The sequence below is a fragment of the Agaricus bisporus genome, assembly GCF_000300575.1.
Source record: "Agaricus bisporus var. bisporus H97 unplaced genomic scaffold AGABI2scaffold_14, whole genome shotgun sequence".
Taxonomy (NCBI): Eukaryota; Fungi; Basidiomycota; class Agaricomycetes; order Agaricales; family Agaricaceae; genus Agaricus; species Agaricus bisporus.
Window position 1 is genome coordinate 309,357 of NW_006267349.1, and position 22,038 is coordinate 331,394.

A 22,038-nucleotide genomic window follows, 5' to 3' on the forward strand; every position below is an offset into this window, starting at 1 on the left:
CGCGCCGCTTACGCACAAACTCTCTGCTGACAAAGCATAATACGAGTCACGTTAACCTCCGACATGCCCGCATTACATAAGCCAGCTCGTCTATTCTAATCCCTCCTCGTGTAGCCTCGCCTGTGATACCCTTCACTGTTCAAAGACCTTTCACTGCTGGAATAGGACCCATTGCTCCTGCTGGAGCTGCTATATTCTTCAGAATCATCTTCATCGTTAGACCGCGTAATGATAACTGGTCTCTGGTGCGAAAACGGCCTTCTCTGAGGCCTTCTTGTCTGGCGCGCGAATCTAAGATAGGAGTCTTCGTACACGCCATCGGAAGAACTAAACGGCGACTCTGAACGCATGTCCGATTGCGTTTCAGAGCCGGAAAGGTGCCGTTGTCCCCTAGTAGACCACCCAGGCGAAGAAGACCCATTGGAATGCATTTTATCTAGGGCTAGCCACCCTTCAGAGTTGCTACTCTGGGCAGTACCCCGATAGAGCACAATTTGGTTACGCAGTCCTGTGGTTCTGTCATTCCAGAAGCCTTCTTCGGGTGGTGAAGGACCATGGAAGTCGTGTGGGCGATACACACGTGGTGCCTCGTGGATGTAATGCGCAGTATTCGTGCGCACTGACGATGGCGATGCCTTCTGCCCGACATTGTCTCCGGGAATAATGTCGTAGGGTACAGGATTCCGTGTCTCGTGGTAGTGGTTGTCATAACGTCTCTTTGATTCTGTGTATGCGCATTCTCCACAATCCAGCTCAGAGCTGCAGCTCGAGCTACAACTCGATTGAGGAGAAGCGGCTCGCTGTTGGTACCAGTCACGCTGCTGGTGTCTATCGTAGTCATACACGTCGTGGAGGGGAATTGGCGGTCGCTCGTCCTCCCGTATAGATTCGTCGGGGTAAACGTCCAAGGTCGGCGGTGCTAATGCTACAGACCTGTGGTTCTCGTAGTTTCTTCCGTCGTCGCGATGATAGTCTCGTCCTCGGGGCAGTGACGGTGCCATGAATAGCTCCTGTATTTCCAAACTGTCTTCAAATACTTCAGGCTGCACCCTTGGAACTGGAGTCTCAAATTCGCTAACGGAATAGGCCGTAGCGAGTCGAGGTGCTGCGTGATATCTACTTGCATCAAGGATCATCATACTGTAACTGAACATCGTCGTCGATTTTTTCATACCTTGAAAGTCGGTATGCCATCCTCTACCAGTAGCGGAGTGGAAGTCTGTGTACGACAATAAAAATCTTTTGCCTATTTGAAGATACAACCACGAGGTTGCCTTGCTTTACTCAACGATCGTTCCGCTTTCGGGACGAATCGAAAACGGAATCAACTCATCGTCTGATACAGGCCAAGTTCAACATCCTGTTTACACGATTTGACCATTTCACTCTGGCTCGCCCTGGTGTTTACTATGGCATTTTACCCAGTCGCCCTCCCCGGGGGTTCATCTCCTTGGTTGAGCTGAACTGCTGTCACAATGCTTCCACGCCACTGCCGAACCATCTTCGATCTCCCTGAGATTTATCGGATATATGAGGAACAAAAGGGAGATCGCACTCGAGAATCAAACCACCTCCATGGTTAAACCATCTATCATTCTATTGCCTGGGCAACATTGTGGTGACAGACATTCCACCCCTCGTTTTCCATATCCAATCACATCAGAAAGGTTTTTCCAAATGGGCAAATCTCCAACGGAGCCTTTTCTTTTAGATTCACGTACCTTATTGCCTTGTTTTCGGCTTTGGTGTCTTCAATACTATGCGGCGCAGACTCTTACTAATGTACTGAATTTTCGGAGTAATTATATGCCAGGCCCTGGTCAATGTTCGCGGCATCGAGACTGGCCTGAATACCGAAGACTCGAAGTAAAATTCAGAGGCTGTATCATCTCCTGGCCCGACTTCCACGAGCGGACGATCAATGTTTCCTGCGCTTTGCCCCCTTCATCCAATCTTTGTAGTCGTCATATGACATTTAACCGACACAAGCGGCTCCTGAATAAGGCCGCCCGGAAGGTCTTTGTCCAAATTCACAAAGCGAAACAAAAAGGGCCAATACAATTATCATTCCAATTACAGCTTTGACGCAAATCTGCAGCCGTATAAGTCCATGACATCTTGAAAGTCGTGCGAACACATCTTGGTGTCTTCTGGACTCTTGGCGGCCCAAAAATTTCGTGCAGGTTGATTGGTCTGGCACATGATGTTCACTGTTTATCCCAATAACATAGTAAGACGGGTATCCACGGCCTTTGGCCGCTTAGTATCCCCAACGGTGCCGCGGAGGCGAAGAAAAAAGCGATATTTATTGACATGAAGAGCCACGTATTAAGCTGCCCTTTGACCTTGGCCCGTAAAAAAATTTTGGCGATGCGGCTCTCATAGCTGTATTGTCGGCAGGCCAGATCCACTGCTGTTAAAGCTTCTTTTTGCTTATGTTTCCAGCTTTAGTAATGTCTAACGTATTAATGACATCTAATTCACCTTTTTTAGGCTTAGGCGCTATGAACCACGCGATTCCATCAGAGCGATATAAAAATATACTGCCACTCTATTCGCTGACAGGTACCGTTCTAGTTAGGCTACAAGGGCTGGAGTAATTTTGTTATCGCAGATCGTTCGTCAACAATTGAATAGTATGCTCGCCACTGGGCAAAATTATTGCCTTCGCGGGAAGACTTTTCCCGGGCCCAAATGTCACAATAGAGAGTAGAGACCACGGTTTACCACCGCTCGGGCTTTGATCATTTCAAATTTCAAAGACGATGGGCACAGCATAATCTTTGCAATAGCCCTGGCTCGAGGGTCGCGGGATGATATAGTTCTCCGACCGCCTGAGCTGAATGCGGTCCCAATCAATCAAACTCACAATGTCAAGTTCGTTCAACAATGATGCTTGACACGGTGGTTTATCTTAATTGCGCCGACTTCCCAAGAATTGCAGCTCTCACGCACCACACAGTTTTTTGTGCACGGTAAATCGACCCCTACATTTCCACGGAATTCTGAGACCTGAAGCCATTGTATTGTTTTCGAAGTCCGTCCCTACTTGTTACTACCAAATCGGGGGTAATAAGATCGTTGGTAAATCTGAACTCGGGAGAACAACATAATGTCTTTTGATGCACCAAGTCCAAGTGACTAGGCGCATCCATATAGCGTCTAGTTTTTCCGGACCATGGGAGAAACGTACAAGGATTTTGCAGAATTTGAGGTGGTGTGGTATTGATGGACCGATGACTCAGTAAACATTGTGAGGGAAAATGTCGCGAGGAACCGAATCTGTGGGACCCTTCGCTTAATGTGCCCACAATTGCATATAATATAAGAGTAGGAGTAGAGACTTGACACGATTAACTTCCGCCTCCAGTCACCCACCACTTCCAAGAGCGCTCTTCTTACTCGTGCCGATTTAAAAAATCTGTCATGAACATTGATAATAATTTCACCGACTATATCACGGAGGATATATGGCATGCGCCTGACCCTTTGAGTATAGACGGCGTTTCGACTCATCAGGACTTGTAAGCTATACCTCTATTCAGAAATTCGTCCGTCTTAATTCTGTCGAATAGGCATTTTCCCTGCCCTCCTGCTTTCAATGTCGATGTCGACATTTTAATTCTCCTCGCTCGGGATGAAATCCATACAGTCGAGCAACAGATCAGGGGTGAACGAGGCCAGTCCCCATGGGGCAGTAACATATGGGACTACGATCCAGTAATTGGCAGGCCCGAAAGTCACTGGGAGGCGGTGGGAGCTGGTTTTCACCATAACTCTTGGGAGACGAGTCTCACTACAAACCCGGATATGTGCGCAATGGATTGGTCGTGCTCGAGCCTCCGACATGAGCCGTCGCCCAACATTCCTGACTATACATTCCCGATGTGTGGCTTATATCCCCCGACCTCGCATCAGCAGCCTACCGAGCCTTCGGTGAATGGACCTCCGCCGGTATGCACGAATAATTATCAGCAGGGCCTTCAATGGGGGACACCTATCGGAGATATTCTACCGGATTTTGGCGGACCTCTCCACGCGACTGAGACCTTTCGTACTGATGCCTTGCGTGCGAGGGTAACTGGCGATATTCCTGGCTATGCTTTCACCCCGAGTCGCGCTGTGGGCCTACCTTTCGTGCAGCCGTTTCCAGAGATGTACTTGAACCGGGAAACTGAGCGTCAGTCTTCTCAAAAAAGCGGAACCTGTCCTGTACTCCCTTCTACGACCAGAACTAATCCATTCTCTGCCGAGCCTTCTTTGCATGGAAAAGGCACGGAATCCGGCGTCTCGACACCTCCCCATCTACCCGAGATCTCGCAAGTGGATTTGCCACCTGCGACAACAAAAGCTCAACGCAAACCCAGCGAGCGTGTCCTGCGCAAGAGGACGCCGCCCAAATGTCAGACTTCTCCCGCTGATGATGTCACCGATTGCAAGGCCACTCTTGGAACGTCCCGTTCTAACCTTCGAAATCCGCCTTGCAAATCCGAGGTGACATGCTCGCGAAAGCGGTCGTCACCACGCACAAAGAAACGTTCTCCATCAAAAGCCACAGACAGCAAGCAACCGCAGAAGAGGAAACGGAGAAAACCATCAAAATCGGCGGCTTCGAGTAGTCGAGTGTGGCAGATTCGGCTCGCCCGTGTTGGCTTTGTGAGGACTGGTGGCGCTTTTCGTTGCGCGTGTGGCAAGAGTTTTAGAAGGGGGTGGGATGCTGGCAGGCATTGGACGTTTGCTGCCATACATAAAGCACAGCGCCAAAATTCAGGCGATTTCAGTGATTCCTTGCGAAATCTATGCACCAATTGTGGAGAAGTGCTATCCCGCGAAGATGCTCTTGAAAGACATCGCCCAAAATGCGGCCAGCGGAAGAAGCGCCAATATCAAAATGGCTGGAATCCTAAGGCGCTTGGATATTAGTCCAAGCGTGAGGCGACCTCCAAGAGGCGCCCTATCAAGTAAAATCAGACGCTTCTGATTCTTGACTGTGAGAGGGTTATGGTTTCGAGGTATTAAGTAGTCGCTCTTGTTCGAATTAGTGCGGGACTATCGTAGTTGTCACATTGACCCACCACTCTTGCATAATCGTACCTGGACTGTCTGCTTTGCGACATTGGGCTGAACATCAAGAGAGTGGGAATATCAGTACTTGCGTAATCAGAAGACCAACCTGAGCCAAAATTGCCACGCGTGGAGATGGGCGTATATGTATTTTGCAACAAACCTGAATAATAAAATTAACAGTTGATGGGCCAATGATTCCGCCGAAAAAGGGGAATAAATTATAATAAAGTGAAGAATATCGTGGACAGTTTTGGCCAGTCATATGATGAGCGCCGAAGATTCAATGAATTGATGTTCTCAACCGTCCAGAAATAGAACACCGCGCCACAGGCCACAGCGCTGGACAATAAACACTGCAAAAGCCCTTGAGAACGTTCGAGGTTCACTATCAGCCATCTTGAGGGTCAACCTGAGTCTCGGGCCTCGGGGCGCCCATCCGACGAGGTAATGACTCCGAAAATCGGAACGCGACTACTCCTTCACAGCAGCCGTGGTACCTAGCAGCCGGCGGACCTTCAACCTTCGGCTTCAAGCCTGGGCCCCCGTTGATGCCATTGAAATTTTTATTGAGTACTCCTTGAGATAGTCGCGTGCTCCAACCAGAGTGAAATCCCCCCACAGTCGTACACACGATTCACACGATTACTTACAATTTTTTTTAAAGGAAGAAAGGATCCGGCACCAAGGCTACTGGCCGGCTGACTTCAACCAGGGCGTGAGTTCGGGCGAATGACCCCTGGCCGGTTAAGGTACGTGCTGTATTTGGTTATACCACGTATGTTTCCATGAAAAATATCAAAATATTACTCTGAGAAGCGCGAACCCCTTCATCGATCGTGATGGAAAATTCTGATCTCTCGGGATTACTAGCTAATCACCTTTGTCATAGTTTGAGCATTTCGTTTGTCGCATAAATTTATTCGGAACCCACATACGGTGGAGTTCAATATTGCCTGACAACACTATTGTCTGACATTTGATCTATAATTCAGTTCGTTCGCCGATCCGTCCAGAGCAGGCTTCCAGTCCGCCTGTAGTCTCGTAAAGCCTTGTACTTCGATCCAACCCGTATTCTTGCATGAGAACATTGAGCACCTTGGAAGTATCACATCGGGATCTCACGCTGACAAGGCAACGCGTAGACAATACATCGAGGTTACGTTCTTCAATTCGTACTATCCGAGGACACAAATTTATCCGATGGGCTCCATCGAAGAAGACACGACGGAGGCATTCGTCACACTTCGGTATCTTGGACTAATACTCATTTGCTCTAGACTCTGCCCAAGCCCGCCCGCAGCATCATCGCCGTCCTCTCTCCGCGGAATCACGAGGTATTTTCTATCTTCAGGTGATGAACCCGATCCACTCACTTCAAACCCAGCCTTTTCTGTCCTCTCTTCCTCAGATTCCTCTTCATCGTCCGATTCACTTTCGATAGCCACGCTCGACCACTCTCTATACACGTCTTTAATGACCAATGAGGAGCGAGGAAGGCGATAGGGATCAAATGGGAAAAAGGTGTTCAGCTCAGCTATGACGGAACCCGGTTCAAATATTTTCAGCGCGAGAGGTGTTCTCGATTGAGGTTCGGCAGGTTGATTGATTGCTAATGACGTCGCGCTCGGGTCTCTGGGAGTCGAAGCATATTCAAGACGTTTGTTGGATTCTAGAATGGTGTAACAGTAGATAAAATCCGTCGCTTGCGCCACGCGAGCAAATTGCATGACAACGTTTGATGAACAAACCTAGTAAGCATGTGGTCAATCGAAAGAGATCTGCGGTATCAGCAGGTACCTACCCTGAGTGGGTTTAGAACACTGTTCACTACTCTTTGCAATATAGCCAATTCGGGCATCCATTTTCTAGGTCTCTCCCCACGGGTGCCTTCGTTTTGTCTCAGGTCCGTGGCAGCACCGACAACATTGAATTCTCCGTCCTCCTCTTCCAGGTCTAATAGATCCCTCCACCGGAAGCAAAAAATTAAAAACACAGCTTGCGACACAGCATAAAATACCGTATGCTGGGGCCCGCCGATATTCAAAGCAGAAGTTTGGGTCCGCATTGACTCCTCTACATCATCTAGATGGGCCATCAGAAACTCACAAAGAAGTGCCACGACTCTCCTCGTGCTTTCACCATCTACAAATAAGGCACGACTGACAAACGACCCAATGTATGATGCGGCGGCGGCGCGGGCAACTGTGCTCCCATGCGCCCCTGAGGCGTCATTGCTAGGGCCACCTTCGCCCTCTTGGAACTCGCTTTGGAGCTGGGTAGTTGTAGCAGATGTACCTAACAAAGCACGCTCAACGAGCATCCCTTGAAATATATCTGCGAATTCTGGATCGAGAGAAGTGTACCAGAATATCAGGAATTGGGTGTAACGTGATTTGAAGGTCCGCAATATGACTCGGTCAAAAATCGAAAGGAGAGCATTGAACTGAATTCGCATGATGCTCATGGGGTCATGCTTTTGTGAACTTGAAGTCGAGGGGGGAGGAAAGGTTGATGGTTCAGGTGTAGATGCGAATTCAGTCCTTCCGTTTAGGAACGGAGGCGTAGAAGTCGGCATTAAGGGAGACGTTACAGCACAATCGGAGAACGACGGTAGTGGGGGAAGGGTTAGCAACTCTGGCGGCGAGGGCGGCCGTGACGCGTTATAGGCTGTCATTCGACCGCTACCTGCTGAATTGTTCGGCGGAAAAGCAGAAGTCCGTTTGAAGTGGTCAAATACGAGTGTTAGAATGGAATCAAGTTTCTGAACCATTTCTTGTATGTGCCTCATGTTTGTCAGTACCTCAGGAGCAAGTTCTTCCTCCAGACCAGCCTCGGAGGACAAGTCACTGAAATCGTCCCCAACGTCTTCATCCGAATCATCTATATCAGATAGGTCGGAAGTTTCGGGGCCCTCCTGACCCACAACGACATCAAAAGGGTCAAGCTCAAAGAGTGGTTGTTCTTCGAGTGTTTCTTCCTCTTCAAGTTCTTCAATCTCAACCTGGATCTCTACCTAATTCCATACAATCAACAAAACCTCTTCTGAAGGGGCATTTAAACTCACATCAATTTGAAGTGCCCTATCCACGATTGTAGCCAATATTCTTTCCGATAGTTCGGGGCAATATGAGGATATTCTGAGAAGGTTGCGAATGTACGTTGACTGCGTCAGTTGATTTTGTCTCTTGTGAGGGAAATTCTGAGCGAGGAGAGGCTGTAGGGTGGATGGAAGAGTTGGTATCAGGGATAACAGATGCTGTAGAAGGTAGTGTAGTCGGTCGTAAATCACTCGACGAGTGATAGGGGATGAAGAACTCTCTGGAAAAGCTTGAGATAATGTCTGTATCCCAGATTCTGCATCACATGTCAGCTGTGCACCTTGTGCATAAAATATAAGGCGGGAAACGACTAACGATAAGTAAATCCTTGGGCAACTCTACTAAGAACTAGAGATAGATATTCTGGTCTGGCGGAGAGTAACATTCCAATGAAAATAATGTAAGATTTGACCGTCGCTGAGTCCAAGGTTGTCCACGGTGTGTTGATGACGGCTTCAACAAGACTCGAGTGCGTTCGCTCCAAACGAGAAACGACATGTGTGAGTGCCAGGATCCATGTCCGCAAAGAAGTTGATGTTTCGAGCGACGATGTTTCTGTGGTACGACGTCTAGGATTGAACTGACTGACGAGTTCATTGAATGGCTCGGAAATTCCCTGTTATAAATGCGAGGAGTTAAAAGATAGAATAGATGTGGATCCCAGATGAATTCGCACATTCAGTTTTTGTTGGAGAGCATTGTTAACAAAGGCAAGATACATATCCTTGCGGTAGTTTTCATTCTGCTTGATACGAGAATTTGTAGCAATGGGTCTCCGGACCAAGAGGGTGGAAGGTGACCCAGAAGGTCTAGATCCTGATTTCTTGTGATGGGTAGACGATGTCGACGACGAAAAGGTTTCAAGGACCGGTTTATTCAACATATCCGAAGCAAAACGGGAGACCGGTGGAGGGCCAGACTTTGGGCCGCGTACGTTGAACTGATTGAATCGTGAATGGGGATCCATAGTCGCTAATGACTCTCCCAAAGTCGCGATTCGGTCCCATATTTTTTGATATCATTATGTAAGCACATGAGTTAGAAACACCAAGAATGGCCTTGAAAATATTGGGAACAAGAATAATTCGGTCATTTCAGTCCTGAGCTCTAACATGCAGGTCCCATACTAGTTATTATAATATACGTTATCAGCACACGGTGACTTGACTATACACTGGTCCATGGAAGTTGAAATGGCCATCCATGCAGGGTCGCTTACATAATATGTACTCTCCATTGGCTCTGAGGCAGCTCTCCGGGAAACGCCATGTCTGCCAACACCGCTTTCTCTTCAGCTCACAGAATCTATGTTAAATCACTCTACAAGCGATACCTCACAAACTCGCTTGACTGGTGTATCAACAGGCCCTTATGGCGAGAGCAGGCGATGCTGATTCGGGCGGAATTCGAGAAGAACCGGTACTGTCGCGAATTCGAACCCCCTTCTGTCCGGACGATACTTATGATGCATATATGCAGTGATGTAACTGACCCTCGTGCGTTGGCTGAAATTCTGGAAAGAGCAGAAAGGGATTTGGTTGCAAGGCGGCATCCTGACCCATACATTGGTCAGTTCAACATCCCGTCTCCTAGATACACTCCTCTCATACCTACCCACAGCTCCTTCCTTCCCTGGTGGTACAAAATGGTGTGTATCCACCTACCCGATTCTTAATCAAGTGTATGCTAACTTGTGTGGCCAGGGAACGTAATACTCCCGTACGTGTTGCCCTGTCTTCCTCAGCGGTGTCCATGTATTCACGTGGGCTTTTGTTAGCCCGATGTACGGCCTCCTTACGATCACGAAGCAAACGCAGACCACCATTAGAACGGTGTATAGTGATACTTCCATTTACATCCAATGGCCGGTTGCAAATAGATGGATTTGATGCTCAGATAGACATTCTGTTCGCTCTCTGCCTACCGCTTGCTCAAGACAAATCCTGAAATTCTCTCTCTATTGCTCGATGTTTCTCTCAGCCTGCGGGAAAAATATCTATACTAGAGAGTGTCGTCAGGTCTATATAATCCCCTCAAGAACCCCATGTACTCGGATACGCATCCTCTGTTCTGGACTTCAGACACGGAAACCGCATCGATGGTCAACATCTACTCATGTCAAAGATCGACCACAAAGATGGTTGCCTGACCCTACTTACGTTAATTCTTTCCTGCGTCTCCTTTGCATCCTTCATCATAAACTCTGGTGAATTCCTGCCCTGCATATCCCTTTTGATATCGACTCCAGACTTCGGAAGTTGACGCGATACGCTCAACTTGGTCTTTGAGTCTTCACCCGTTGGTTGATCTGGATATATGTGCACCCTTCAGTAACATATTTGTTGACTGCACTAGTGAAAACGATCACACAGACGCGCACATATTGGTACCAACCAAGGCTCCATTGGCGGAAGTGGCAATTGAGAAAGCTGACTGACTATGAGATAGTGAGATGGCTGTAAGAACTGAAGTGAAGTCCCCTTGAGGACCCTGGCATTTACCTGGCTATTACATATGAAACTCGTCCAACTCATCGTAGATGTCATCAATTAAGCACCCGTGAAGAGTGGTCCATATATTTTTCTTTGGGCCGTTTATGAGATCTGAGACGAAGCTATTTTCCAATACACTTGGCGATGCCCTATGATAGCGCAATAGCATCGGCGGCGCAAAATTCGCAGCTTTTGTGAGCTCCCTTATTTTGCGGTCATATTTATACCAAGCTCATGTCATCGTTGAACGTTGAACCTATATCCGTGGTTCGAATCAATCCCATACGTCAATTACCTTGATACTTGATCTGGAGACTCTGCCCTCTGGTCATAGCCTTTGTTCACTTCTGTTCATCTACTATAGGGCATTTTTCGAATGACCACAAACCCTTGGCTGTGCAATTGGTAAAAGATACTCAGCGCCAGGAAGAATAGCGCCTTCTGGCGTTTTTATTGATACCAGAGATGAATCTGCAAGATTCATCAGAGGCTTAGACGGGTTGTTTTCTTCGAATGGCGCAAAGGCGCCTTGCTCGCCCATATAACTCAAATGAATAGAGTTTTTAAAATACAGTTGGATCAGCTGGAGATCTGTCCGTTATAATGTAACTAATGTCCAAAACCAAGGCACTTTCGACCACTTGTGAAATTGTGAATGTTTATTAACGTAATCTAACTGACCGACTCGTTGACTTCATGTAGCTCGACAGACGCCGTCATCATCATGAAGTGGGCATGTAGAGGAAACATGAAGCATTCCAGCGAAGCCGGAACGACACATGGTTTGAAATGACTGATGATGTCGATGTCATTGTCGGAAGGCATGCAATCAATCACATATCATCTTCCTACGAGCAAAATTTTTTATCGTCGGGCAGATGCAAACCTCTCTTGTGCTTTCAATGTCCGTCTAACATCTTCATCCTTCAGCTTGACGTTTAGCGCTGTGTAGAGGTCCAATGCGTGCTTTTGACCAATCTATATTTGAGGGAGGTGTATCAATACCTCGGTCAACCCAAGAAGACAACCTGCGTACCTGGACGAGATCTTTTATTTGTGCAAGTGAGAGTTCGCCAGTTCCCAACGTCCTCATAGCTTGCAAAGTTGGTTCATGCGAGGATGAAGACGGGGGGAAAGAGAACATAAGCAATAGCCGTCGCGGAACGGCGGCTTCTTCTTGCGGGGTTGCATCAAGGAAATGTATTGGAGGCACCTTGCAGCGTTGAAGGGAATAGATTGGTGAATGTCTTGCGATTAGAAGAGGGCATCGGTACTCACCAGGTTGAGCGTGACACACACAGGCCAACGATCCCTGCCATTAAGGACTTCGCCCTCATCCCAGTAGTCAGGTAACTCAAAATCTGTTGCATGCGTGAGATGAGTGCGGGTACTAAACCCACTGGTGGCAGCCGTATCTACATCCATGTCACTGGCTTCGTTTGCGCCAGAACCAGAGATATTGCTCTTAGGCGCTTTGTATTCGACGCTGCGCGTCTTCGGGACTTTCGTGTCCCAAAGAGCAGCGCGAGCCGCAAGAAACAATGCATCGTGTATGTTTCCAGCATCTGATAGAATCAAAAGGTCCAGGTGCAGAAGCCATGACTTTTTGCCAGGGATAATTGAAAGATTATTTGGATGTAGAGAAGAGTGTGAAAGGGTTGCATGAAGGATAGCCGTAAGGTCGTGCTGGTAATCTTCCAAAGCGATCTGTGTCAGATGCGGATACGCCGCAGGTGAACTTCAACGAAGAGACGAATCAACACCAAACCCTGGAGGGAAATCCTGTCGAGGATTGGCGTACCTACCAGGAGACGTTGATTGCAAGTCGGCCACCCTCTTGTCCCTCACTTGTTTCAGCCACTGAGATAGATTCGACCTCTAGTTTCGTAGCTGCAAAAATCTCCGTTCCACCACCATTGTCATTCACATTTCTTCCGATAGAAATACGAGAGGACCCGTTTGCAAGATCTGCTATACCAGTCTCTAAAGAAATTAGTCTAAAGTCTGTAAGATGACGACCATCGGCTCGCTGCGGTGGATTCTGCTTGAGGCCTGCTGTTATGTAGGACTTTTCAGCCTTGGAGAGGAGGACAGTCGACATTGCCGTATTGCTTTCGGTACTCGATTTAGGTTTTTTTTGGAGGGAGATCAGGCGTGAGAATTTGATGTCAAATCAATGGGAGAGTGCGAATGTTGTTCACTCAACAGGAGTCCCAGGATTTTGAACGCCATCAGGTTGATCATGATCATGATAATAAGTGCGTTTGTATGAGCAAATGGGCCGATATACCGGTATATGTTAGAGGCGGTAAAGATGACGATTCTGTATATTTCCATGTGTCAGAATACCAACTAGCAAATATTTTAGGCTCATGATTGATGAAACTGAGGTCACATATGACTCATACCTAGAACATGTCTCCGGAATCCAGGCAGCCGGACAGAGACGGATTTACTGGCCGAGCCTGACGAGTTGGAGATGTGGCTATGTACGTATTTGCGTGTGTGGACGCGGAGCACTCATTTGGGGGATCTAGTTCATTTATTGACTGCTCTCGTCTTGACCCATGAACTACCTTCGTGGCGCGGTGAATGCAATCAGCGCACCCTACCAATACTACAAAGAATTACCGCCAATCAACCCATCTACTCTTACTGGTGCTATCGACGTTATTGTTATCCAAGGACCCGGCGCTGCTGGAGATACAGAACTAGCGTGTTCGCCCTTTCATGTTCGGTTCGGCAAGTGGCAGGTGCTGAGACCAAGTGACAAGAAGGTGAGCAAGCTTTCCCGCATTCCCTCCTGATTATATGTTGACCATGTATGCCTACAAGGTGACCATATCTGTCAATGGCCAGCCTATACCCTATTACATGAAGATCGGAGACGCGGGCGAGGCCTTCTTTGTCTTCGAAACAGATGAAGAGGTTCCTCCAGATCTTATCACCTCACCCATTATCCAGCCCACGATGCCTGAAGAAGATGCCTCTGATGCTCAGCTAGACGCTCCGGTGGGTCATTTGGGGAACATAGATCACCCTCCTAGTGATGCAAGTGCATCCGAGGAAGCTCCGAAACCTCTTCCGGAAGTGGAATTAGAGCAGGAGGTACACGACGACTCTCAAGAACCAGAATTCTTGGATCTAAACACTAGTAGCAGTAACATCCGGCTTCCCAAACAGGTAGAGGGTTCTCCTCATGATGCCAACGTTACACCGGCACAGCGATTCCACCAACCCTCCTTCCTTCGACATTCCGCTTCTCAGAGTACTCTTCAACGACAGTCAGTCAGCTATTAACTTGACTCTTGATTCTCTCACCCTAATCGTCCTGTAGCCCGTCACTAAAGAAGATATTTAGGAGAACAGATGAAATTGTCCAAGATCTCGAATCAAATGCTAGGGCACCTGAAGTGGAGTATCATCACGGTAAGCGTTTCTTTGGCACTATTCGTTCCCCAAATCACTCAATTTTGTCTTAGATGTGGCATTAGACTCGCAGGGTTATAATACACATGCAAGAGAATTGTCTGATCAGACAGTTCATCCATCAAGTCCAGCAAAGTTCCAATTCCCTTCGCTTAAGAGTATGATACTATCTATCCGTTCCTGTATTCGACGATGCTAAAATGGTTTCGTGATGATAGCTCCTCCACGAATATCAGCCGCTCTGAGAGAAGCCCAGACCGCGATTCATTCTACCAATAGCTCTGACGCCGAACCCGATTTCGAAGACGAGCCATATCCATCCTCAAAGCATCGCAGATTACGTGCCACCTCCGAGCCACCTCCTGAACTAGACGACCACTTACGACCACCGACAGACTCAGAGTTTTTATTTGACAGTGACCAGGATACACCAACAATCTCGGAGCCCAAATTCACTCATGGGTTGAAGATTGATTTTCACCCGCCCACATCTCCATCCAGAATACAGGAATACTCTTGGGAATGGGGAGCATTTCCGACTCCTTCTCCCGTGAGGACGATATTCGGGAAAGGTGGGAGGTTCGAAAGTCGGAAGAATAAGGAGAACGAAGACGAAGACATGCTGGCCGGTGCATATGTAACAATCTCTGCCAAAAACGAGGAGGATACTGCCCTTCTTTTGACCATCAACCGTAGAACATTAGACTTCCAGTTAAGCCTGGTTCCGGGACCAGAATCGTACTTCAATGGGAATCGGAGCGAGGAAGGCGTCATCGAATTGTCACAAAGTCCCAGTGGCGATGAATTCGCCCGGCGATTCGAAGAAGGAAAAATTACTTTCTCTGAATTCATGCGGGACGATAGTATTTACAGAAACCCGGCGCTCGTGGTAAAATGGGTGGATGGCCATTTTATTTCCTTGTATGACAACCCTTTATTGTTTGAAGCGTTGGCGTCATGGCGGACGAACACATTGAATAGTAGATCAAGGAAAGGAGAGAATGAAACGCCGGTTGATACAACGCGTCATTCGAAATCTAAATCCGAGCCTCCAACACCAGAACAAAAGGCGGCTGCAGAGGCTGAGGACTTAGGGACTGGGGCGGACAAGAAACCTGGTTCTTTGTCCTGGGTTCAATGGTGGAGTCGGAATAGGCAACGCAACACAATGGACGTTGCGCCTGTAGCTCTTGCGGAACGGCCAGTTCTGAGACCTGCCGCTACGGAGCCCTTACCTGTGCGTATTTTCTTCATCTGTTTTTCGATTTAACGCTGATCTTCTGATGTATAGGGAACAGCGAAGGCGCAGACATTCATGTTGGACAAGGCATCACTTAAGAAATTGTCTCAGCAGAGGGTTTTGGAGGATCCGGAAGCTGACTCTGCGTTCCCTTCTACACCGAGTGATCTCACGTTGAATGAAGAGGCTGCACAAGCTAGTCCTACGCCTGCCGCTGAAGAGCAGCCACAGCCTTCAAGGAAATTTGTGAAGACTCTAAGGTTGACGTCAGATCAGCTCGTACGTGCTTTCTGTATATCTATCACCTGAAACCTACTGAAAAGCATCTCTAGAAAGCGCTAGATCTCAAGCCTGGAGCAAATATGATAACGTTTTCAATATCTTCCGGTGTAATCGCATGTACTTCCCGCATATTCGTCTGGGACTACATGGACCACGTCGTCGTTTCAGACATTGATGGTACAATAACCAAGTAAGCTTTCTTACCGCTCCTGATCGGATCTATGTACTAACACCCCTGTAGATCGGATGGTCTAGGACATGTATTCGCCATGATCGGGCGCGATTGGACACACGTTGGTGTAGCAAAACTATACACTGATATTGTCAAAAATGGGTACAAGATCATGTACCTCACTTCTCGTGCTATTGGACAGGCGGACGCGACAAGAGGTTATCTGAAGGGCATTAAGCAGGACGATTATCAGCTTCCCGAAGGGCCTGTAATCATGAGTCCCGACCGACTTATAGCTTCACTGCATAGGTGCGTACACCTCCTCATCTATCTAAGTAGCGACTAATCGATAGAATGCAGGGAGGTGATTATGCGTAAACCAGAGGTTTTCAAGATGGCATGTTTGCGTGATATACAAAGACTGTTTGGCGAGCACTCGAAGAATCCTTTTTATGCTGGTTTTGGGAATAGGATTACGGATGCATTGTCCTACCGGAGTGTCAATGTTCCGAGCGCAAGAATCTTCACGATCGATTCGACGGGTGTAGTGAAGATGGAGTTATTGGAGTTAGCTGGGTACGAATCATCGTACGTCTATCCGTTCCCTTTGAGTATCTGCTGTTAAACCTGCCCCCAAGATACATCCACATGACCGACCTTGTTGATCAAATGTTTCCTCCAATTAATAAGAAATGGGCACCCGAATACACGGATCTCACTTACTGGAAAACACCCGTACCAGACTACCCACCTCCCGACTTAGCGCCACCCTCGCCAACACTCAGTGCCCTTTCGGAAACCTCAAACCAGAGTACACTTGCCAAAATACGGAATTTTAGGCTCATTGGTGGCTCTCGTGCCAACAGCCTCAGTAGTCCTCCGAATGAACTCGCTAATAATGTCAACTCTTCTCAAGGCGGTAATAATGCCGGCCTGATTAATGACCCGGAACGCGAAAACGAGTTACGGCAAATGTCCTCTTTCGAAAGGCTAGTCAGTGGGTTGAGACGTAGCGTGAGCCCATCATCTACCTCGTCACATGCAGCGGAATCGGATTCCGAAAGTGATGACGATGTACCTCGGGATGGACGGAGGCCCAGGAGAAGGAGCATGAGCAGTATGCCTGGGAGCTTAGATGATATGCAATTCACATTTGATGATGATCAAGGAGAGGATGAGGAGGACGAAGACGAAGACGATAAGGAAAGTGAAGGAGAATATGAACACGAGGAAGGAGAGATGGATGAGGATCTGACAATGGATGAAGATTTGTTGGCTGCGACAGAGATGAAGAAGATACCTTTCTTATGACCGCCTGGACAGTTCCATCCCTGGGCGATAAACAGCTGGCTTTGGTCGACTATGAGCCTCAGGATACATACCACGAAAATACGGTTATATGAACTCATCCGCATGTAACATTCGTGCAACGGCGCAGCAGCTATTCCCACTCCGCTCTTGCTGGTAGAATCGTTCTCAGGGTATCATAGGGGCCCTTTGCGAATTTCACTGTTGAAGAAAAGAGGCCGTGGCTGAGAAGTGTGCGTAAAGCGCTCATTCTTCTTGGAGGGGCATAGTATGGCGATGCTACTCTAAAGATTAATCATATCAGTGCCACGGAACTAAATACATGGAGCCGATCGCGCATGAAATGTTTTGTGGTCCAAGAGAAAATGTGACCCGCCTCAGTCATTCGAAATTAGACCGCTTATCATTTTCTTAACTTTTGAGTCTTCTTCCAATCAAAGAAATCCCTCTTTTTTTCTCTGGATGTGTGGAATCCCTTCGCAAAAATTTTTTTGAGGAGATTGATATCGGCGCCCAACGCTTCGGCCATAGACTCTGCAAGACGAGAAGAGGTCCTTCACGAACACTTTTCCAATTTCCAAGTTAACACAATCAATGTCCCCCAACCAATGCCCCACCAATGGCGCTTTTACCCAGCCTGCGGCTTGCTTAACGGCCGCTTAACCTGCTAAGTACATTAATCATAATTATGATTGGATGGCTCTAGGGTTGAGTATGTATTGGACCAAGAACAACAAATTACGATGATCTTATTTAATCAGATAGAACAACATGGCATATGTTTATGACTTTCTCACAGTTTTCAAATATTTCCCACCATCTTAATTCATTTATGGAAACATGACTAAACTAACTTAAAGCATTACCAAGTAATTAGTCATTTTCTGCCCATTGATTAGTAAAGATAAATTTAGAGCTACCAATAGGATCCTACAAACGGTTATTTTGCGTCGTCTAACCGAAACCGAGCTCGCGAGTGGAATGCCAAGATGTAGGTGAACCGAGATCTTCTCATTAAAATTAAATTTCTCTTCCAGCCACATACATCGGCATCGGGCCGAAATCATCGATCACATCGAGTAGCATTCTCTCCAGACTCTCCTGAGTCGGGGACTGGTATGCGAACCCCGTTATGGTGAATATTGTATCAAAATTTCGCCAAGATCTACCGCATGAACATGGCCGTAACATTGACCCCCTCTCCAGATTCGGGGCTGGTGTGTGAACGCCATTACGGTGATCACTGCATCATAATTTGTCCGTCGCCAAGGTCCGCTGCATGAACACGGCCTATATAATGTGTGAGGAGCGACTCAGACTAAAAAACGATCATGTCCTTACCCACAGTTACTCGTCAATATCAGCTCCCAAAAGTACGTCTGAAATCGTCCTGAAACTTCCATTACTGAGCATTATGATTGTCATCAGCTTGGCTCTTACCTCGACCTTGAGCTCAGGGAGAAACCAGTTAACCGTCCCAAGCCTCATGAAGTGCTTGTCAAAGTACATGCGGTCTCACTTCAGGTAGGCATTGTGAGACCAGCCAGTATACCTCAATCATGAGTCTCCTCCCATTGCAGTATCGCGATCTGTTAATAGCCCAGGGTTTCTACGCCGCAAGTAAGCCTACATGTTTTACGATGATTTGGTTAGGTTGGGAACACTTCTATCTAGAGTTATTTCTGAAGGACTTGTTCCATGCTCTGACATGGCTGGTGAGGTCCTAGCTCTTGGTGAAGGTGTCCTAGATTTCAAAGTCGGCGACCGCGTCTGTGCCAATTTCTCTGTGGACCATCTTTATGGAGACCCAACCTCGGCTATAATCGAGAGCTCGCTGGGTGGGCAATCACACGGAGTTCTAACACAATATCGCACATTTCCTGCGCACGTACGTATCGACTTCAGATTAACGAGGTGCCTTTGTTGACCAGATATATCCAGTCACTCGTCAAATTTCCGGAACACTTCAGTTACGAAGAGGCATCTACACTCCCGTGAGTGAAGACGATGCAAACTGAGAATGAATTATTGAGTCCTATTAATTTCAGATGCGCTGCTGTGACTGCATACAACGCCTTGAATGGACCCGTGCCCATCAAGGCTGGTGATACTGTCCTGGTTCTCGGAACCGGAGGTGTCTCGATGTGTGTAGCTACACTCATTGTTTCATGTTGTATCTTCCTAACAGATAACTATCCAGTTTCGGTCTTCAATTTGCGGTAGCAGTGGGAGCTACCGTCATTGCCACCTCCTCGTCGGACGAGAAACTGCAAATTGCTGCTGACCTTGGCGCTACCCACCTTATCAATTATAAAAAAAATCCAGACTGGGATAAGGAGGTCCTGAAATTGGTATGTTGCACCCCTCCACATGCTCGTCGTTTTACTAAAGGGTGGTAGACAAATGGAGTTGGTGTTGATCATATCCTCGAAGTTCGTTCTCCCGTTGCTCGAACTTATCTAAAAATAACGATTATAAATCATAGGTGGGCGGTTTTGGTACTCTTCCGAGAAGCCTGAATGCGGTTCGTGTCGCCGGCCATTTGCATATAATTGGTGCTGTCTCCGAGGTCAGTTCGCCGGTCCAGAAGATGTTCTCATTCTCACTCAGGTTACGCCAAAGGACAAAAGCAATTTTAACCCTATTACTCCAACCATTTATAGGGCCATCACTCTGCGCGGGCTCGTGGTTGGTTCTGTGGCCCAGTAAGTGGAGCAACTTGACATAAAGCTCAGATGTTTATCAGTCGCTACAGATTCAAGGACATGAACCGCCTCATTTTAGCTAACCCTACTAAGACCAGACCAGTAATCTCCAAAGTTTTCTCGTTTGAGGAAGCTCGGGAAGCATATGCTTACCTTGAGTCACAGAAACATGTAGGAAAGGTCGTGATCAAAGTGGCGTAACCTGTTTTATGTTCTATCGGCTTAGAAATATGAACGTCGTAAACAAATACTGATTCAGCTGAATAAAATTCTGTAGTAATAGTAGCAATTTCTTGGAAAATCCGATGAATACAAAACAACAGCATTAAGAACACCTCTCGTACTCTTTAATTATAATGCCGAAGTAAAACACCGGCCACAACTTCTTCATCAATTCCTTTCTGAACATCTTGTTTGAGCGCTTGCGTGCCACCATAAGCCATGACCCTGGCTTTTCCGTATTCACCCGCAGTTGGAAATTTGTCGTCTAACAAGCGAGACTCAGAGTCGCCTCCCTTCTGCACGACAGGGCTCTCTGCGATGGGCCTGAGTACGACATCGTCATGAGCACTACAGAAATATAAGAGTCCAACTCTAGTCTTGTTTTGTTGGTCCAGAGGTGGCTGGCGCACTCTATTGTGATTGAGATGGATATACAATGCCATTAAGTATCATTGAATATCATACCTATGGATTGTCGGCTTGTAGTAGCCTCCTGTCAGGAATTCAATTGCCTCTCCAATATTGACAAGCTGCATTATGATTAGCGTAGTATTCAAAGGTGAAAGAAACGATCTTCCTTACAACTCCATTCTCAACGTGCTTGACCCACTTCCATTGCCCATCTTTAGTCATTATCTGGAGGGATGCTACTGGCTGGCTGAATAGCAACGTTAGCGTCATAAAGTCTGCATATGCCGGGTCAATCCAGATATCTCATGCTAGGGCTTGAATTTGCACACCAGTATGTCCTTTCAACCAGACTCCGCCGGATTTATTCTCTTCTTCTTCTGGATGAGGGAAACTGCCCAGTACATTAAATTCCGCTGTGGATAAAGTAATTTAGAAGAAATGTCGCTCACTAATTCACAAACCGGACTAAATCACATGTATTAGCTGGGAAACTAATCATAGAGTAGGTAGGGCTCACGGAATGTTTCTGCGTTCGCAGAACGATCATGCATTTGGATGAAGTAATCTTCATCTAGCTCCAAGCTCATTGCGATGAGGCTGGTGTTCTCATCAGTAAACAGAACAACTCTCCAAAAGAACACAACGTACCGAAGAATTGTGTTAATTATATCAGAGTGGATTTGATCCGAGAAATCGTCGATTTCAGATAGGAACGGCCTAAGAGGTTCTGGGTGGGTTCCATCCTTAATTTCTCGAAAGTTCACTGTGAGTTGATTATAGTTAAAGTTAAATAATCTGTTCCTCAATGCACAGAAAATAAGTACATACTGTTGTATTGTTCAATTTGATCGCGAACACCCCCAGCAATGTGCTAGTAAATGATGAGTCTCGTCCAAGCTTGAGAGCATTGACGCCACTGACCCAGAACTTGCGGGGCTTGTATCCACGATAGGTTCCGTTTTCCCTCATATTCCCAACATACTTCTGTTTCTCCTCGTCGCTGACATTATCAACAGCGTAGTTGGAAAGATCAAACATTCTAGACATCTGGGAACGTTATGGCTTTCATATGGAGGCTTAACATAGGAACAGACCTGCTGGGGAGTGACACTATGATTGGTGACAAAGAGAAAACCATCGTTCTTCATAGCATCATGGACCTGCTTGACCAGCCCCTTACGGCCTTCGTGTGTCTTGGCTTTGGACAAATCGACTGCGTCAAGATCAGCCCAGTCCACTTGATCAAAGATTGATCTTAGCGTTAGGTCAGAGCGAGAAGAATGATATTGAGCATACAGTTTTCCTTTGTTGTCTCAGCCTGCACGAAGTGGGGAACCACGGGAGGCTGGGTTATGATAGTCATGGCGAGCTGAATTCAGCCACTCCTTCGGAAAGCCTTTTAAAAGCATTTCCATTGGAGCCTCAAAATTGGTATGGGAAAAGAGTTAGTCATGTTAAGCTAAGTAGGTGACCTGCTCCTCTCAGACCTCCAATAGTATCGCAGTATCCACGAGAAGCTAGCGCAGTTTTTAGCATTGGACAGGCAGCCGAAAATAGTGCTTCCAAAAGGCGCGATTACACGACTGCCCGCTTCTGCCGGCAAATCACGGAT

The 22,038-nt window shown here is 47.2% G+C and overlaps 8 protein-coding genes across 8 annotated transcripts; 4 read left to right on the plus strand and 4 right to left on the minus strand.

Moving 5' to 3' along the window:
* Window positions 1-95: 95 nt before the first annotated feature.
* AGABI2DRAFT_122674 (hypothetical protein) lies at window positions 96-1,154 on the minus strand (the record flags this gene model as incomplete). Its single annotated transcript, XM_006456719.1, has 1 exon — window positions 96-1,154. One exon carries the CDS (start codon window positions 1,152-1,154, stop codon window positions 96-98), a length of 1,059 nt encoding a protein of 352 aa, XP_006456782.1.
* A 2,272-nt stretch (window positions 1,155-3,426) lies between these two features.
* On the plus strand, window positions 3,427-4,923 carry AGABI2DRAFT_146509 (hypothetical protein; the record flags this gene model as incomplete). The annotated part of the gene is made up of 2 exons (XM_006456720.1): window positions 3,427-3,524; window positions 3,576-4,923. The coding sequence occupies 2 exons, from the start codon at window positions 3,427-3,429 to the stop codon at window positions 4,921-4,923; spliced, it is 1,446 nt and encodes a 481-aa protein (XP_006456783.1).
* A 1,337-nt stretch (window positions 4,924-6,260) lies between these two features.
* On the minus strand, window positions 6,261-9,187 carry AGABI2DRAFT_188606 (hypothetical protein; the record flags this gene model as incomplete). Its single annotated transcript, XM_006456721.1, has 6 exons — window positions 6,261-6,815; window positions 6,869-8,080; window positions 8,132-8,421; window positions 8,481-8,781; window positions 8,842-8,981; window positions 9,100-9,187. The coding sequence occupies 6 exons, from the start codon at window positions 9,185-9,187 to the stop codon at window positions 6,261-6,263; spliced, it is 2,586 nt and encodes an 861-aa protein (XP_006456784.1).
* Window positions 9,188-9,420: 233 nt separating this feature from the next.
* On the plus strand, window positions 9,421-10,207 carry NdufB9 (NDUFB9 NADH-ubiquinone oxidoreductase complex I). The gene is made up of 5 exons (XM_006456722.1): window positions 9,421-9,584; window positions 9,645-9,733; window positions 9,786-9,813; window positions 9,869-9,884; window positions 9,943-10,207. Exons 1-5 carry the CDS (start codon window positions 9,433-9,435, stop codon window positions 9,991-9,993), a joined length of 336 nt encoding a protein of 111 aa, XP_006456785.1. The 5' UTR covers window positions 9,421-9,432; the 3' UTR covers window positions 9,994-10,207.
* Window positions 10,208-11,295: 1,088 nt separating this feature from the next.
* Window positions 11,296-12,760, minus strand: AGABI2DRAFT_188608 (hypothetical protein; the record flags this gene model as incomplete). The annotated part of the gene is made up of 4 exons (XM_006456723.1): window positions 11,296-11,635; window positions 11,694-11,870; window positions 11,936-12,395; window positions 12,463-12,760. Coding segments are annotated over 4 exons (1,049 nt in total), but the record flags the coding sequence as incomplete, so codon positions are not given.
* Window positions 12,761-13,224: 464 nt separating this feature from the next.
* Window positions 13,225-17,091, plus strand: AGABI2DRAFT_181261 (hypothetical protein; the record flags this gene model as incomplete). The annotated part of the gene is made up of 9 exons (XM_006456724.1): window positions 13,225-13,434; window positions 13,493-13,941; window positions 13,995-14,086; window positions 14,305-15,323; window positions 15,378-15,605; window positions 15,659-15,798; window positions 15,850-16,089; window positions 16,141-16,368; window positions 16,419-17,091. The coding sequence occupies 9 exons, from the start codon at window positions 13,225-13,227 to the stop codon at window positions 17,089-17,091; spliced, it is 3,279 nt and encodes a 1,092-aa protein (XP_006456787.1).
* A 1,328-nt stretch (window positions 17,092-18,419) lies between these two features.
* AGABI2DRAFT_211914 (hypothetical protein) lies at window positions 18,420-19,994 on the plus strand (the record flags this gene model as incomplete). Its single annotated transcript, XM_006456725.1, has 11 exons — window positions 18,420-18,461; window positions 18,517-18,612; window positions 18,669-18,708; window positions 18,765-18,976; window positions 19,030-19,082; window positions 19,137-19,232; window positions 19,289-19,439; window positions 19,488-19,520; window positions 19,574-19,657; window positions 19,711-19,793; window positions 19,844-19,994. The coding sequence occupies 11 exons, from the start codon at window positions 18,420-18,422 to the stop codon at window positions 19,992-19,994; spliced, it is 1,041 nt and encodes a 346-aa protein (XP_006456788.1).
* AGABI2DRAFT_195789 (hypothetical protein) lies at window positions 19,959-21,833 on the minus strand. Its single transcript, XM_006456726.1, has 12 exons — window positions 21,723-21,833; window positions 21,521-21,663; window positions 21,348-21,473; window positions 21,255-21,297; window positions 21,075-21,189; window positions 20,944-21,023; window positions 20,876-20,891; window positions 20,756-20,817; window positions 20,598-20,701; window positions 20,481-20,545; window positions 20,138-20,426; window positions 19,959-20,085 (listed from the first exon to the last, which is right to left on the minus strand). Exons 1-11 carry the CDS (start codon window positions 21,787-21,789, stop codon window positions 20,141-20,143), a joined length of 1,107 nt encoding a protein of 368 aa, XP_006456789.1. The 5' UTR covers window positions 21,790-21,833; the 3' UTR covers window positions 19,959-20,085; window positions 20,138-20,140.
* Window positions 21,834-22,038: the final 205 nt, after the last annotated feature.

What these genes read in the sequence shown, in the direction of transcription:
- NdufB9 (XM_006456722.1), top strand. Translation starts at nt 9,433, where the DNA reads ATGTCTGCCAACACCGCTTTCTCTTCAGCTCACAGAATCTATGTTAAA. An exon ending in GCGGAATTCGAGAAGAACCG is followed by an intron (nt 9,585 to 9,644) that starts GTACTGTCGCGA and finishes GCATATATGCAG; the next exon opens with TGATGTAACTGACCCTCGTG. An exon ending in GCATCCTGACCCATACATTG is followed by an intron (nt 9,734 to 9,785) that starts GTCAGTTCAACA and finishes ACCTACCCACAG; the next exon opens with CTCCTTCCTTCCCTGGTGGT.
- AGABI2DRAFT_195789 (XM_006456726.1), bottom strand. Translation starts at nt 21,789, where the DNA reads ATGACTATCATAACCCAGCCTCCCGTGGTTCCCCACTTCGTGCAGGCT. An exon ending in ATAATTAACACAATTCTTCG is followed by an intron (nt 21,024 to 21,074) that starts GTACGTTGTGTT and finishes TGAGAACACCAG; the next exon opens with CCTCATCGCAATGAGCTTGG. An exon ending in AGCACGTTGAGAATGGAGTT is followed by an intron (nt 20,546 to 20,597) that starts GTAAGGAAGATC and finishes ATCATAATGCAG; the next exon opens with CTTGTCAATATTGGAGAGGC.